Source organism: Pungitius pungitius, chromosome 4 (genome assembly GCF_949316345.1).
Source record: "Pungitius pungitius chromosome 4, fPunPun2.1, whole genome shotgun sequence".
NCBI classification, from domain to species: domain Eukaryota; kingdom Metazoa; phylum Chordata; class Actinopteri; order Perciformes; family Gasterosteidae; genus Pungitius; species Pungitius pungitius.
Window position 1 is genome coordinate 7,896,706 of NC_084903.1, and position 11,364 is coordinate 7,908,069.

Here is an 11,364-nt window from a genome sequence, read left to right on the forward strand (position 1 = left end):
GATAAAAACTCCAACTTCCGGCGAAACCGTCGCAATAAAACCGCTATAGTTAGTACACGACACGTTTTTTAGTCAATATCCCAGTCTAAATTTGGTTGGATTGTGAACTTCGTTCAAATTAAATTGCCATTTTTATATAGACTAAAATAATTCAAAAAAATAATTTACAAATAATTACAAATTGAATAGGCTCACATGTAATAAATGACAAGGTTGTTAGATGGCTGTCCCTTTAATGGCAAGAGTTATAACATAAGGAAAGCTCTGTATTAGAATTTACATGATAGGGAAAGCATGCGATACTGGAATTGGTACTATGTGTATATCAAACGTGATATTTAATTTTATTTATTTATTTAATAATAATAGTCTTTTTTTGGTGTTATTTGGTACACAAGCAGCTGTAGACATCTAGAAAAGCAGGATCCTAAAGCAAAGCCTTTAACGTTTCTCTGTACCCCAGTTTTGTCTTAAAATAACAATAATTTAGTTGTGACGCAGTGACTAACATAATGACATGAAAGGTTTTAGTTGCATAAAGTCGTATTGGGGTGCCATTGACCAACCAATTGGCCGTTAACAAAGTTAACAAAAGTTTAAATAACGCCAAATCAGAGGATTTGTTTTCTTTATCCTCCTCTGGTAAAATTTGTTAAACCATATGCTGTTTGTATTTGTAATGAACCCCTCTGAGTATGCCTAAAAAAGAAGGATTGGTTCTCGTTAGATACTAGCTTTTCTCGCCCTCCAATGTTTGATGAAGAGCATTACACCCTGCACCACGTGTTTTTATTAAACGGTCGCTTGGAGGCGTTGAGGTCCACAAATTGCTGCGGCATGTAACCATTATTGTTGTCTGGGGTTCATTTCTATGGTGTAAAAGTTTGTAGCTAACGTGGATACCTAATCCATATTTGTCGTCTTCCCTTTTGTGTGTTGGCTGGTATGACAACCCCTAAATGGTAGATCATTACAATTAAAAAATAATACATTTAAATAAATCTAATAAATAATTCTCATAATAAAAATAAATGAATGAACAGCTTCCATTTAATTTAATCGTAATTATGTAAATATATCAATATATTACTTCAAATGTACCAATGTTGGTTTGCTTTTGACTTCAGAATTAGTATTTGAAGAATGCGCAAGAAAAATACAATAAAAAATAAAAATACATTTGAAAAGTTTATGTGTATTCAATAAGTAATGATTTATGACTGCTTGTTCACTTTTGCACCTTAGTCATTGCTGTTGACTTTTATTCAAATTCATGTCATCAGAAATGCAGCGAGTGTATTAATATGTAAAGCTACTGTGTGTCTTTCAGAAGGATTTAAAATGAGAATGATGAATGGTAGAGTGAACAATAGTACCGTCTGCACCGTTTGATGAACTACGTGCTGCTGAGGTGCTGCACCAATGACGCTCCCCTATCAACACTGTAACTGTGCAGGACAGTGTGGACGTGTGACATGCACACGCCCCACATATGGTGTGTCCCCTGTAGGAGGAGCATGAGTCGATCGGGTCTGGACGCCCTTGAAAAAAGCTCTCCCTGTGACTTGCTCGGCCCCACTCAGCCAGGCTAGTCGGACACAGCGCACTGCAGGAAGCCTCAACCGGACATTATGGGACTCACACAGGACCCCAACTTCCAAAAGCTGCAGGACTGGTACACAGCTCACGCTCTGAACCTCAACATCCGGCATATGTTTGAGGCTGACAAGGAGAGATTCAACAAGCTCAAGTATGCATCCTATCCAAAGTCTTTTATTGTGTTTTATTCTGTAAAATGCAGAATGCACCGCATCACGGCAGGAAGTAGACATTTCCTTTTGTCAGTCAACGAGCCGTGTTATTAGTGTGTCTGTTGGCAGTCAGGTTCACATGATAACGCTCTGGCCCACTCCTCTCTGTGTTTGGGCAGCCTCCAAATGAAAACTGAGGATGGAGACATTCTTCTGGATTACTCTAAGAATCTCATCACCGATGAAGTCATGAAGATGTTGGTTGATCTGGTAAATTTATCTTAATCACCTGCTGCTTTGAAATGCCAAATGTCTCAAGAGCTGTTCAGGGCAGCTCTGAGGAGTCAAATCCCATCCGTCTTTGCAGCAAGTTGGGGTCATCTGAAAGAGATTTGTGTCTTTTTGTGTTAAAATGTTGAATGCATTGACTGAAGAGGTTTTCTCATTCATTTGAATCTTACTCACACTTTTGACTTCATTCCATTTTGGACACTTGTCTGATATTTATTGTCTTTCTCAGGCTAAGTCCAGAGGCATCGAAGCTGCCAGAGAGAAGATGTTCGCTGGGGAGAAGATCAACTTCACTGAGGTGCAAGTGGCCGTCATTTATGTCAGCTGTGACTTGACTCAAAGCAGTGTTCACCTCTTGACATTTGGCGTGACAGAAAATCTCCATAGTTGTGTTTTTTTTACTCATCGAAGGATGAACACTGATTACAGAGAATGCAGCAGCTATATACTTTAACTACTTGATGAGCCACAAGTACTGAGGGCTGTGTGTGTCTGTGTGCGTCTTTTGTCCCGGTGCTGTGGATGTGAAGGGCCGCTCCGTGCTCCACGTGGCCCTGAGGAACCGCTCCAACACTCCTGTTGTGGTAGACGGCAAGGACGTCATGCCAGACGTCAACAGAGTTCTTGAGAAGATGAAGGGCTTCTGTCATGTGAGGGAAATGCAACGTCACATACTGTAGCTTTGATGCCCTGGAGTCTACAGGTTTCCCACTGGAATTGTTCCGTTGCAGAGAGTTCGCAGCGGTGAGTGGAAGGGCTTCACCGGAAAGGCCATCACCGATGTAGTCAATGTCGGCATCGGAGGATCTGACCTTGTGAGTGCTACTTCTGGAGAGATGTCGATGCATTCTGTTGCATAACATCTATGAGCCATATCGCGATGGACAGCTTTCACCACTTCACCCTTTTCCGGTCACATGGATTGTGTCATCTGAGCTTCCCTGTACAGCCGCAGTCTTACCTGATCTGAATTTATTCTTGAATTGTTTTGGCTGGCAGGGCCCCCTGATGGTGACTGAGGCCCTAAAACCTTACTCGAAGGGTGGCCCACGTGTGTGGTTTGTGTCGAATATTGACGGGACGCACATTTCCAAAACCCTGGCACAACTGAATGCTGAGACGACCCTCTTCATCGTCGCATCCAAGGTATCCTGTTTACACAAATCCTCAAGCAAATCTATACCGTTGGTTTAGTAGCATTATATAGTAATGCATGATTCTATTTGTATTTTGTCAATCTAATTCTGCATTCATAGACTTTCACCACACAAGAGACTATAACCAACGCTGAGTCAGCGAAAGCATGGTTCCTTGAGCAAGCCAAAGATGTGAGTATGCAGCGGCCTCGGACTGCAGCAACCTTTTGTTAGTTGGCCACTAATATTCCTCAATCACATCTTCTCTGTGCTTTGACAGAAATCTGCCGTTCCCAAGCACTTTGTGGCCCTTTCAACAAACGGAGTAAGTCACAAAACATAATTAAAACAGATTCAACCTTCTCTCTCTGTGCAGACATTGGATCCTAACTGTCCTGCTTTATCTGTGTCTCCCCCTCAGCCCAAAGTGAAGGACTTTGGCATTGACACAGAGAACATGTTTGAGTTCTGGGATGTGAGTGCTCCTTTATCCGCAGGCACGGGACCAGGGCCCTAGCTATAAATACATTTTGACCTGTGAAGTAGGTGGGACGGAAGCTCTGTTGGGCAGCTGCTGGGTAATCAGAAGCCCCTCTCTCCAGACACAGTTATTATTGGTAGCGACCTTTTCTCTTGCAGAGGTCACTGTAAAGGCTGAGGTGTATCAAAGGTCAGTGGGCTGCATTTGGTTTTCAGCTACAATATGCCCTTTACAGCAGAAGAAAATAGCTGCCAGGTTTTTTTTTTACAATTTACAAAGTTTACAGAGTGATCTGTCCCTGGGAGAGACAAAGCGAACTAGCAACAGGATTATTGCAATTGATCAAAGGCATCTTGATGCAGTGCATAGTGAACTGTGCTGCTCACGTCACTGATTATTAACAAACACGGGAAGCGTTTGATTAATTCCATTGAGGTTCTGCTTGCAGTTACCAGTACCTTCTGTTGTGTGCCAAGCTTGTTTCTTTTTCATTCAAATTTTGTGGAGTCTATTCAGTATTTTCTTTTTTCTTTCAGTGGGTTGGTGGTCGTTTCTCCTTGTGGTCTGCGATTGGAATGGCCATTGCCCTGCACATCGGTATGAACAGGGAAAACAATTATTTAGTTTATTTTTTACATTAAAGAAATTATCTGACTTTTGTGCATGCAAGTTGGATTATGAGGGCGACAAAGAATCTCTGTACAACATATCTTGTCACCCTCTAATTGCTATCGGGATATTTTGAGTCTGAACCACAGTGGTGCAATCAGCCCAACTGTTGAATTGATTATGCAATTCTTTCACATCTCTTCTACTTATCAGGCTACGACAACTATGAAAAGCTTCTTTCAGGAGCTCACTGGATGGTAAGTGCTGCAGAAAAAAACGATCCACACCAGCTTTTTTGGAGCAGAAATATAAAAAACACACAGATGTTAATTCGCCTCCCTTCCTCTCCTCCAGGACAACCACTTCCGCACCGCTCCTCTGGAGAAGAACGCTCCAGTCCTGCTGGCTCTGCTGGGCATCTGGTACATCAACTTCTTCCACGCTGAGACCCACGCCATGCTGCCCTACGACCAGTACATGCACCGCTTCACTGCCTACTTCCAACAGGTCTGCCCCCACAATCAAGTGCTATTTCATAATGTTAAATACATTTTCTAAACGGTGAAACCACTTGCTGAACACTATGACTTATGTGACCGCTTTGATGGATATCGGTTCTCTATAGGGTGACATGGAGTCAAACGGAAAGTACATCACTAAAGATGGAGCACGGGTAAACTACCACACTGGGCCAATAGTCTGGGGGGAACCAGGAACCAATGGGCAGCACGCCTTCTACCAGCTCATCCATCAGGGTAACGTCCCCAAAGATCCTCATTCAACCACAGAAACATTTTGCGGATTCAGTCAGAGATTTCAACCACCAGTGTTGTGTCCTTTGCTGGCAATAATGCTAGTTGGTTAGCCTCATGCCGTGTTATGTCACTAATGCACTCCAACTGTGTCCTCAGGAACACGCATGGTGCCTTGTGACTTCCTGATCCCAGCTCAGTCACAGCATCCCATCAGAGACAACCTGCACCATAAGGTATCCCTTGTATTTGAAGACTCTTTCTTCTAAAGCAACAGTGGTGTGCTCAGGAGTTTACGAATTGGTATATGGTGCTTTTCTTCTTTGATGCTGAGATGCTGCATTTCATTTTACAGCTTTTCTATACGCAGTATAAATCTAAAATGTAGTCTTTTACATTCACTGTATAATCACGCATATGGGACAACATCTTCTTATGACCTCTGTGGTTATTTTGAGATCTACATTGTGGAATTGTGATCCAAGCTACATTTTAGACTTCTGCACTGGTGTGGAGTTGTGTTAATCACCGGTATTGTAGCAATCAATTTGTTACAGCTCTGAAAGGCACCATGTGAACATGACTGTACTGCACTTGTATCTGAATGGGTCACATGTGTGGATGTAGATCCTGCTGGCTAACTTCCTGGCCCAGACAGAAGCTCTGATGAAGGGTAAGACCACAGAGGAGGCCAAGAACGAGCTGGAGGCCGGCGGCCTGAGTGGAGACGCTCTGGAGAAAATATTGCCACACAAAGTAAGTGGAATCAAGAAAAAAAATGCGCTGACAAGTGAGAATGAGCCTTCACAACAGCAACCGACGTTGGCCTACATTTGACTGGTCATTCACTCAAAACAAAGAAATCCCGATTGTTGTGCTACCAGAGTGAGGAAACAGAGGAGGCAGTGCCCCCCAGTGAGCATGAGTGAACACAGCTACCAAAACACTAATTAATTTAAAGCGGGTTGAATTATGACATTTCTGTCCTTTTCTGTCCGTTTAATAAAGGTGTTCCAAGGAAACAGACCAACCAACTCAATTATCTTCAACAAACTGAGCCCCTACATGCTTGGAGCTCTTATAGGTGAGAGCAAACCGGAATCAGAGACACTGATGATACTGTAAGGACAAATACATCATTTTATGGATATTTGGATTTATTTTGGAGGACACTGGTGAATGATGTAATGCACACACACTGAAAATAACCAGACAACGTTTGTTGGCCGCTACTGTTAGGCTTACTATTAATCTTACTGTAGTTTGATATTATTTTCTGTACAGCTCTGTTTTGTCTGTAATCCCATTGAATTATGTCGTAGTCATTTTTTGTTTATGTGTTTATGATTATTCTGTCTTGTTTTACAGCAATGTATGAGCACAAGATCTTCATTCAGGGTGTCATGTGGGAGATCAACAGCTTTGACCAGTGGGGGTGAGACCGTTTTATTCTACCAGCAGTCATAAAACACAGAGTCTTGGGTTTCACTCAGCACGAGCGTCATCCAGCTTCAATGTCGAGTTCAAACAGAATATATATATATATATATATATATATATATTAGACATGACAATATGCTCATTTTAAAATTGTAGCAGGAGTAATGTGGATAATCATGAGTAAATGAGTCACTGTGTATCAGGGAGTTGGCGAGAAGAAGCATTTTTTCCACACACGTACAGATGCTTTGTATCGTCTCTTTGTGTTTGATCCCTGAGCCCGTCGCCTCTCTCCTTCCCCGCCATGTTATTAGGGTCGAACTGGGCAAACAGCTCGCCAAGAAGATTGAGGCCGAACTCCAGGACAGCGCAGAGGTCCACTCCCACGACTCCTCCACCAACGGACTCATCAACTTCTTCAAGAATAACTTTGCCTGAGTTGAGGCCCCCAGCCGCCAACTTCCAAATCATTATCCATCAAATCAGCTCATGAGGAAGCTGGTCACTCCCACGCAGAGTCCAGCTGAGGCATTCTGAATGGTTTCACTCTCATTATGCATAAAGTTCTACAGTCCGTTTTTTTCTATGTTAGTTTGTTCACAAACGCGAAGGGCAAAAACCTGTGTATTTAAGTTGTGATATATAATATATGCCTTTACTGTCGCTTTGTCACACAAAATGTAGTTTCTGGAATAAATATATCCACACTGTTGTAATGTGCTGCGAAAAAAGCACGCGTTCTCTCAACCCCATCGCTGTGTGTGTGCAAAACATCACTAGATGGCATTGCAGTGCCAGATTATATATCGCAGGGAGCAAATCTGCCACCCAGTAATCCACCATTTATTCAGTGGAACAAGAATTTCAAAGTTCAATCCTTTTGTACAGTTCCTCCCCACAAATCCCCAGACACCACAGCATCCATTTAGAGAGAAAAACAAACAGCATCTGGACTGAAAGACAGTCCTTACTGGCACTACATTCACATTACAAATGCGTCAACTTAATTTGCTCAGTGCTTCAGTGAAACGCCTACACAGGATTTGTCTGTGAATTTCTCTAAAAATCATGAAATTACATATATACAATTTACGGGTCTATATCATCGAGATGCTACCAAAGGCAAGGCTCTAAATAAGATGAAACACATTCCACCAAGTTGTGTTGTACTCACACAAATAGAGTATGTGGACAAACAGAAAGTTAAAAAAAAGAAAACCCGCACTTCTATGCTGTTGCCAGGCAACAATACTTTACTTCAAATCTCCTTTTTTAAATCTCCAGCTCTGAAACAGGATACAGAAGAAGTGAGTTTGACTGAGGACACGGAGCCCACCTCGTCATTTTTAGCAGGTTGCAAATTATTAGTATAATGTTATTCAGTCTCAGATGCCACAAAGCATTCATCTTCTTTAGATATCTTGTGTCTTGTGCTCATTCAAGGGAACTTGATTTTGCAAATAGTGTCACAACACTAATTTAAACAGTCATCTGAAGCATGTATACAAACTTGTAGCTACTGACATTAACTTCAACCCACAGCTGACTTTCTTCCAGTTTGATCAAGGTGCAGTAGATTAAAATAAACAAGCAAGGCAACATGAGGAAACAAGTGACCGGGCCGAAGCTGAGCAGAGAGCATGAAAAAGGTTGTGTGCGCGTTCCTGAGATGTTTGTTCAACAATGGCGCTGCACACTCTCACATTCCTCTTCATGCTTTATTGGTTGGCCCTGTCAGTCATTTTTTTTCTCCCCAGCCTGATAAAAAGCTGCCTCCCCCCCAACCCCCCCCACCCCTTCCCATTCCTGGCAGGGTCCCAACCTACCTCCGAACTGAGGTTGCCACGGCGACGTCACCCCCTGCCACTTTGGACAGTGCTGCCCCAAGTTCATGTTGCTGTCTGACGAAGGGTAGGAGCAAAGTTTGAGGTTCTTCTGAACAGACTGACTGCACCAAGGAGCTTTTCTAGCTACAGCATTCGGATCATTTGCGTTCATCCAGAGCCAGAGCGCTGGAAGCCGCGACAGGGTCTGCATCTTTGCATGTGAACAAGTTCGGAAGCTCAGCTTCAATACAGAAGAGCAGCCTGCAGGTCCGTAGCTGGTTTTAATGCTCGCTTTAACTTGACTGGAATGCTTTTAATGTGCACGACCATCCGCCCCACCGAGGAACCTTTGGAGACCACAAACCAAACCCAGTGCATGATGGCAGATGGTCCTCATCTAGTCCCCATCTATTCCCCGGTCCGTATAGTCTAAGGCAGCCTTTGACAGCAGTGACACGAAAGCTCTGCAAAAAAAGGAGGAAAAAAAAAGCGTAGCTTTATATTTCCCACGACCACTGGAGTTGTGTAAAGATTAACTCAAGTACGTGGGCAGGGCTCGTAATGCTGCAGCATAAGAAGCCTGCAACAGTCCCATGTGGCTGCAGGGGGCTCCAGCTGACCCCTTGTTGCTCTGGCTCCATGCCCCCTCAATCACCCAACTCCTCCATCAACAAGTTTTTTTAAGATCCCCTTTTAGCTGCATCCATCTTCAAATGCATTGCTGTTGAGGTCCACCTTGAAAACATGATTAGTTGATTCCCCTTACAAGAAATACAACAAAAATGTGATCTACGACCTTAGTTCACTCGTTATTGCTTGTTGTTTGATGAATAGAAAAATGAAGCCCTCGCTTCCCTGAAAAATGGCTTTGAAAAATATTCTTAAGCAACAAAAACTATATCTGTTCATTTTTTTGCTTAAAAATATCACATGATAATATTAGCATGCTCTATATCAGAATAATTTCATTGAGATATGTCTGACCTCAAGGAAGAGTCAGACGTTTCAGAAATTAATCTCTGCCAAACTAGCAGACAGCTTGGCGCGATGGTCCTCATGGGACGCCTCTAGATCAGTTATCTTTTTGTCTTCACTGCCTCTCCTGAATCCTCAGAAATACAGATGTACAGACCAACATCTGGCTCCTATTCAGCTTCGCAATGTGAAAGGCAGAAGAAGAAAAAAAATACCAACACTCCCACGTTGATTTTGGCTCCTGCTGGTTTATTACGGTATGTTCACAATTTTTTTTCGATGAACAACGTTTTGCGGTTAAAATGACACATTTTTTGCCAAGCAGGCCAGAGTGTTTGTGTCAGCAGGGTTGTTTCGTGGAAGTGATTCAGCACATCAAAAATGAACAATAGAACACATTATTCAATCTTCTGAATAACATATGCATATGCAGACTTAATGACTCGTCGATCCCACTGGCTGTGTGACAGAGAGCCGGCATGATGCGATCGCAATGTATTCGGTAAATAGGGTTTTAAAAATTGATCCTACATTTCTCACATTGCAACTCGATGGCTTAATGTGTTAGGCCCTCAATTGCTGGTAATATCATTCAAGATGCACATCTGCAGTAATGTTAAAGTTTATCAAAGTATTGTTTAAGTCAGATTTAGTGGGGTCGGGTGAAATTATTTGCAGAGTTGAGCTGCCATATGTCAACTTAACAGTATCTTAAAAACAATTTGAAATATTTAAAACAAGCGATTTGTGAAGGTACAATCTGTCTGTTTTCTGTTTTGTGTGTGTTATGCTGTGCCACAAGGGAGTCTCACAGAACGTATTCAGAGCATCGAGTGGGATAGTTTTCATTAACCATCTCACAGAATCCCTCTTAATGTATATTTCTGTACATGAGAGCAAACTTTCAATTAAAACCACTTTGCCTTTTAATCAGTGATGAAACAGATCAGGGCAGAAAACAGGCAGCTCCATTTTTTTGGTTACAGGAAGGGGACAAAATGTCAGTAACCAAAGACGTTGGAGTGTATGCGGTAATCCTGCGGCGGGCATATTTTCCCTCCATTTCCTGGCAGCAGAGGGACCCGTGTGCTCCAGAGGGAAGGTGTTCTTTTGTGTGGTGGTAACAGAGCTCACCTCACAGCAGCTCCCCTGGGGCTCTGCTACCTCTACACACACACACACACACACACACACCTCCCTGAGTCACAGGGGCGAACCCTCACACACATAAAGGGCGCTTTGTGCCCCAACTCATGGAGCTGACAACCAACACCAGCGAGCTCCTCACACTGAACACCACTGTTTAGCTAACAGGAGAGCCCAGTCAGAGGACAGACCGCTTTTATGTGCGGCCACACAAAATGTAGCTGCATCTCCAACTATCTGTGTATCAGAGGCTTCTAAAAATGGGAAAAGTCATATTCAAAGGGGGAAGGCGGAGGTGCATTTTTAAAATTCTTTTTCAAGTTCTCTCCTCAGTGCAGGACGGTTTCCCTTGCCTCATTTCTCCTTCCCTCTTCTCACCTTTTCCTTTCACTTGTAAAGACATAGCCTACAGTCATCTGTGAGTCTCAAAGTATTTCCTAGAAATGAAAAGAGAGGATGACTCCATTTCTTGATATTTGAAAATTGAGCCAGGCAGCGGTAATTTGGAAAGCGACTTCCTCTTCTTTTTTAACCCGATCCACTCACCCGCAGGATGGGCATCATTTATAACTGTAAAAGATTATTAACATGTAATATGTGCTTCAAATGACTAATGTGAACCATCAGTGTCAGGCAGGGCGGAGAGTCCCCCACATCCCAGCCTGAGTGGATGTCAACATACAGCAGTATTTACGCACTTACTTTACTTAACTGACAACACTTGTTTAATGCAGCTACATGTAGGGATTGTCACGGTTTGGGTCTGCTTGTCTTATTTTGTAGCTTTCTTGTGTCTCGTGTCTCTGGGTAACTTCACTTCCTGTCCTGTGATTGCCTGATTGATTCCACCTGTGTCCAATCACCTGCACCTCCCTTGTGTATTTAAGCCCTGTGTGCCAGTTGTCCTTTGTCGCGTCATTGTCCATGTCTATGTGTCCCTTGCCGTTGGAGCACGTT

The 11,364-nt window shown here is 42.9% G+C and overlaps 1 protein-coding gene across 1 annotated transcript; it reads left to right on the top strand.

The window, feature by feature from the left end:
- The first annotated feature begins 1,551 nt into the window (after positions 1-1,551).
- On the top strand, positions 1,552-7,172 carry gpib (glucose-6-phosphate isomerase b). The gene is made up of 18 exons (XM_037483741.2): positions 1,552-1,750; positions 1,931-2,021; positions 2,272-2,340; positions 2,573-2,692; positions 2,774-2,857; positions 3,042-3,188; positions 3,299-3,370; positions 3,459-3,503; positions 3,600-3,653; positions 4,196-4,256; positions 4,482-4,525; positions 4,623-4,775; positions 4,894-5,023; positions 5,180-5,256; positions 5,648-5,776; positions 6,029-6,104; positions 6,389-6,455; positions 6,775-7,172. Exons 1-18 carry the CDS (start codon positions 1,632-1,634, stop codon positions 6,896-6,898), a joined length of 1,662 nt encoding a protein of 553 aa, XP_037339638.2. The 5' UTR covers positions 1,552-1,631; the 3' UTR covers positions 6,899-7,172.
- Positions 7,173-11,364: the final 4,192 nt, after the last annotated feature.

Bases quoted from the DNA above. Each gene is read 5' to 3' on its own strand.
- gpib (XM_037483741.2), top strand. From the start codon at position 1,632: ATGGGACTCACACAGGACCCCAACTTCCAAAAGCTGCAGGACTGGTAC. The intron at 3,504-3,599 runs GTAAGTCACAAA...TCTCCCCCTCAG, and splicing joins TGGCCCTTTCAACAAACGGA to CCCAAAGTGAAGGACTTTGG. The intron at 3,654-4,195 runs GTGAGTGCTCCT...TTTTTCTTTCAG, and splicing joins ACATGTTTGAGTTCTGGGAT to TGGGTTGGTGGTCGTTTCTC.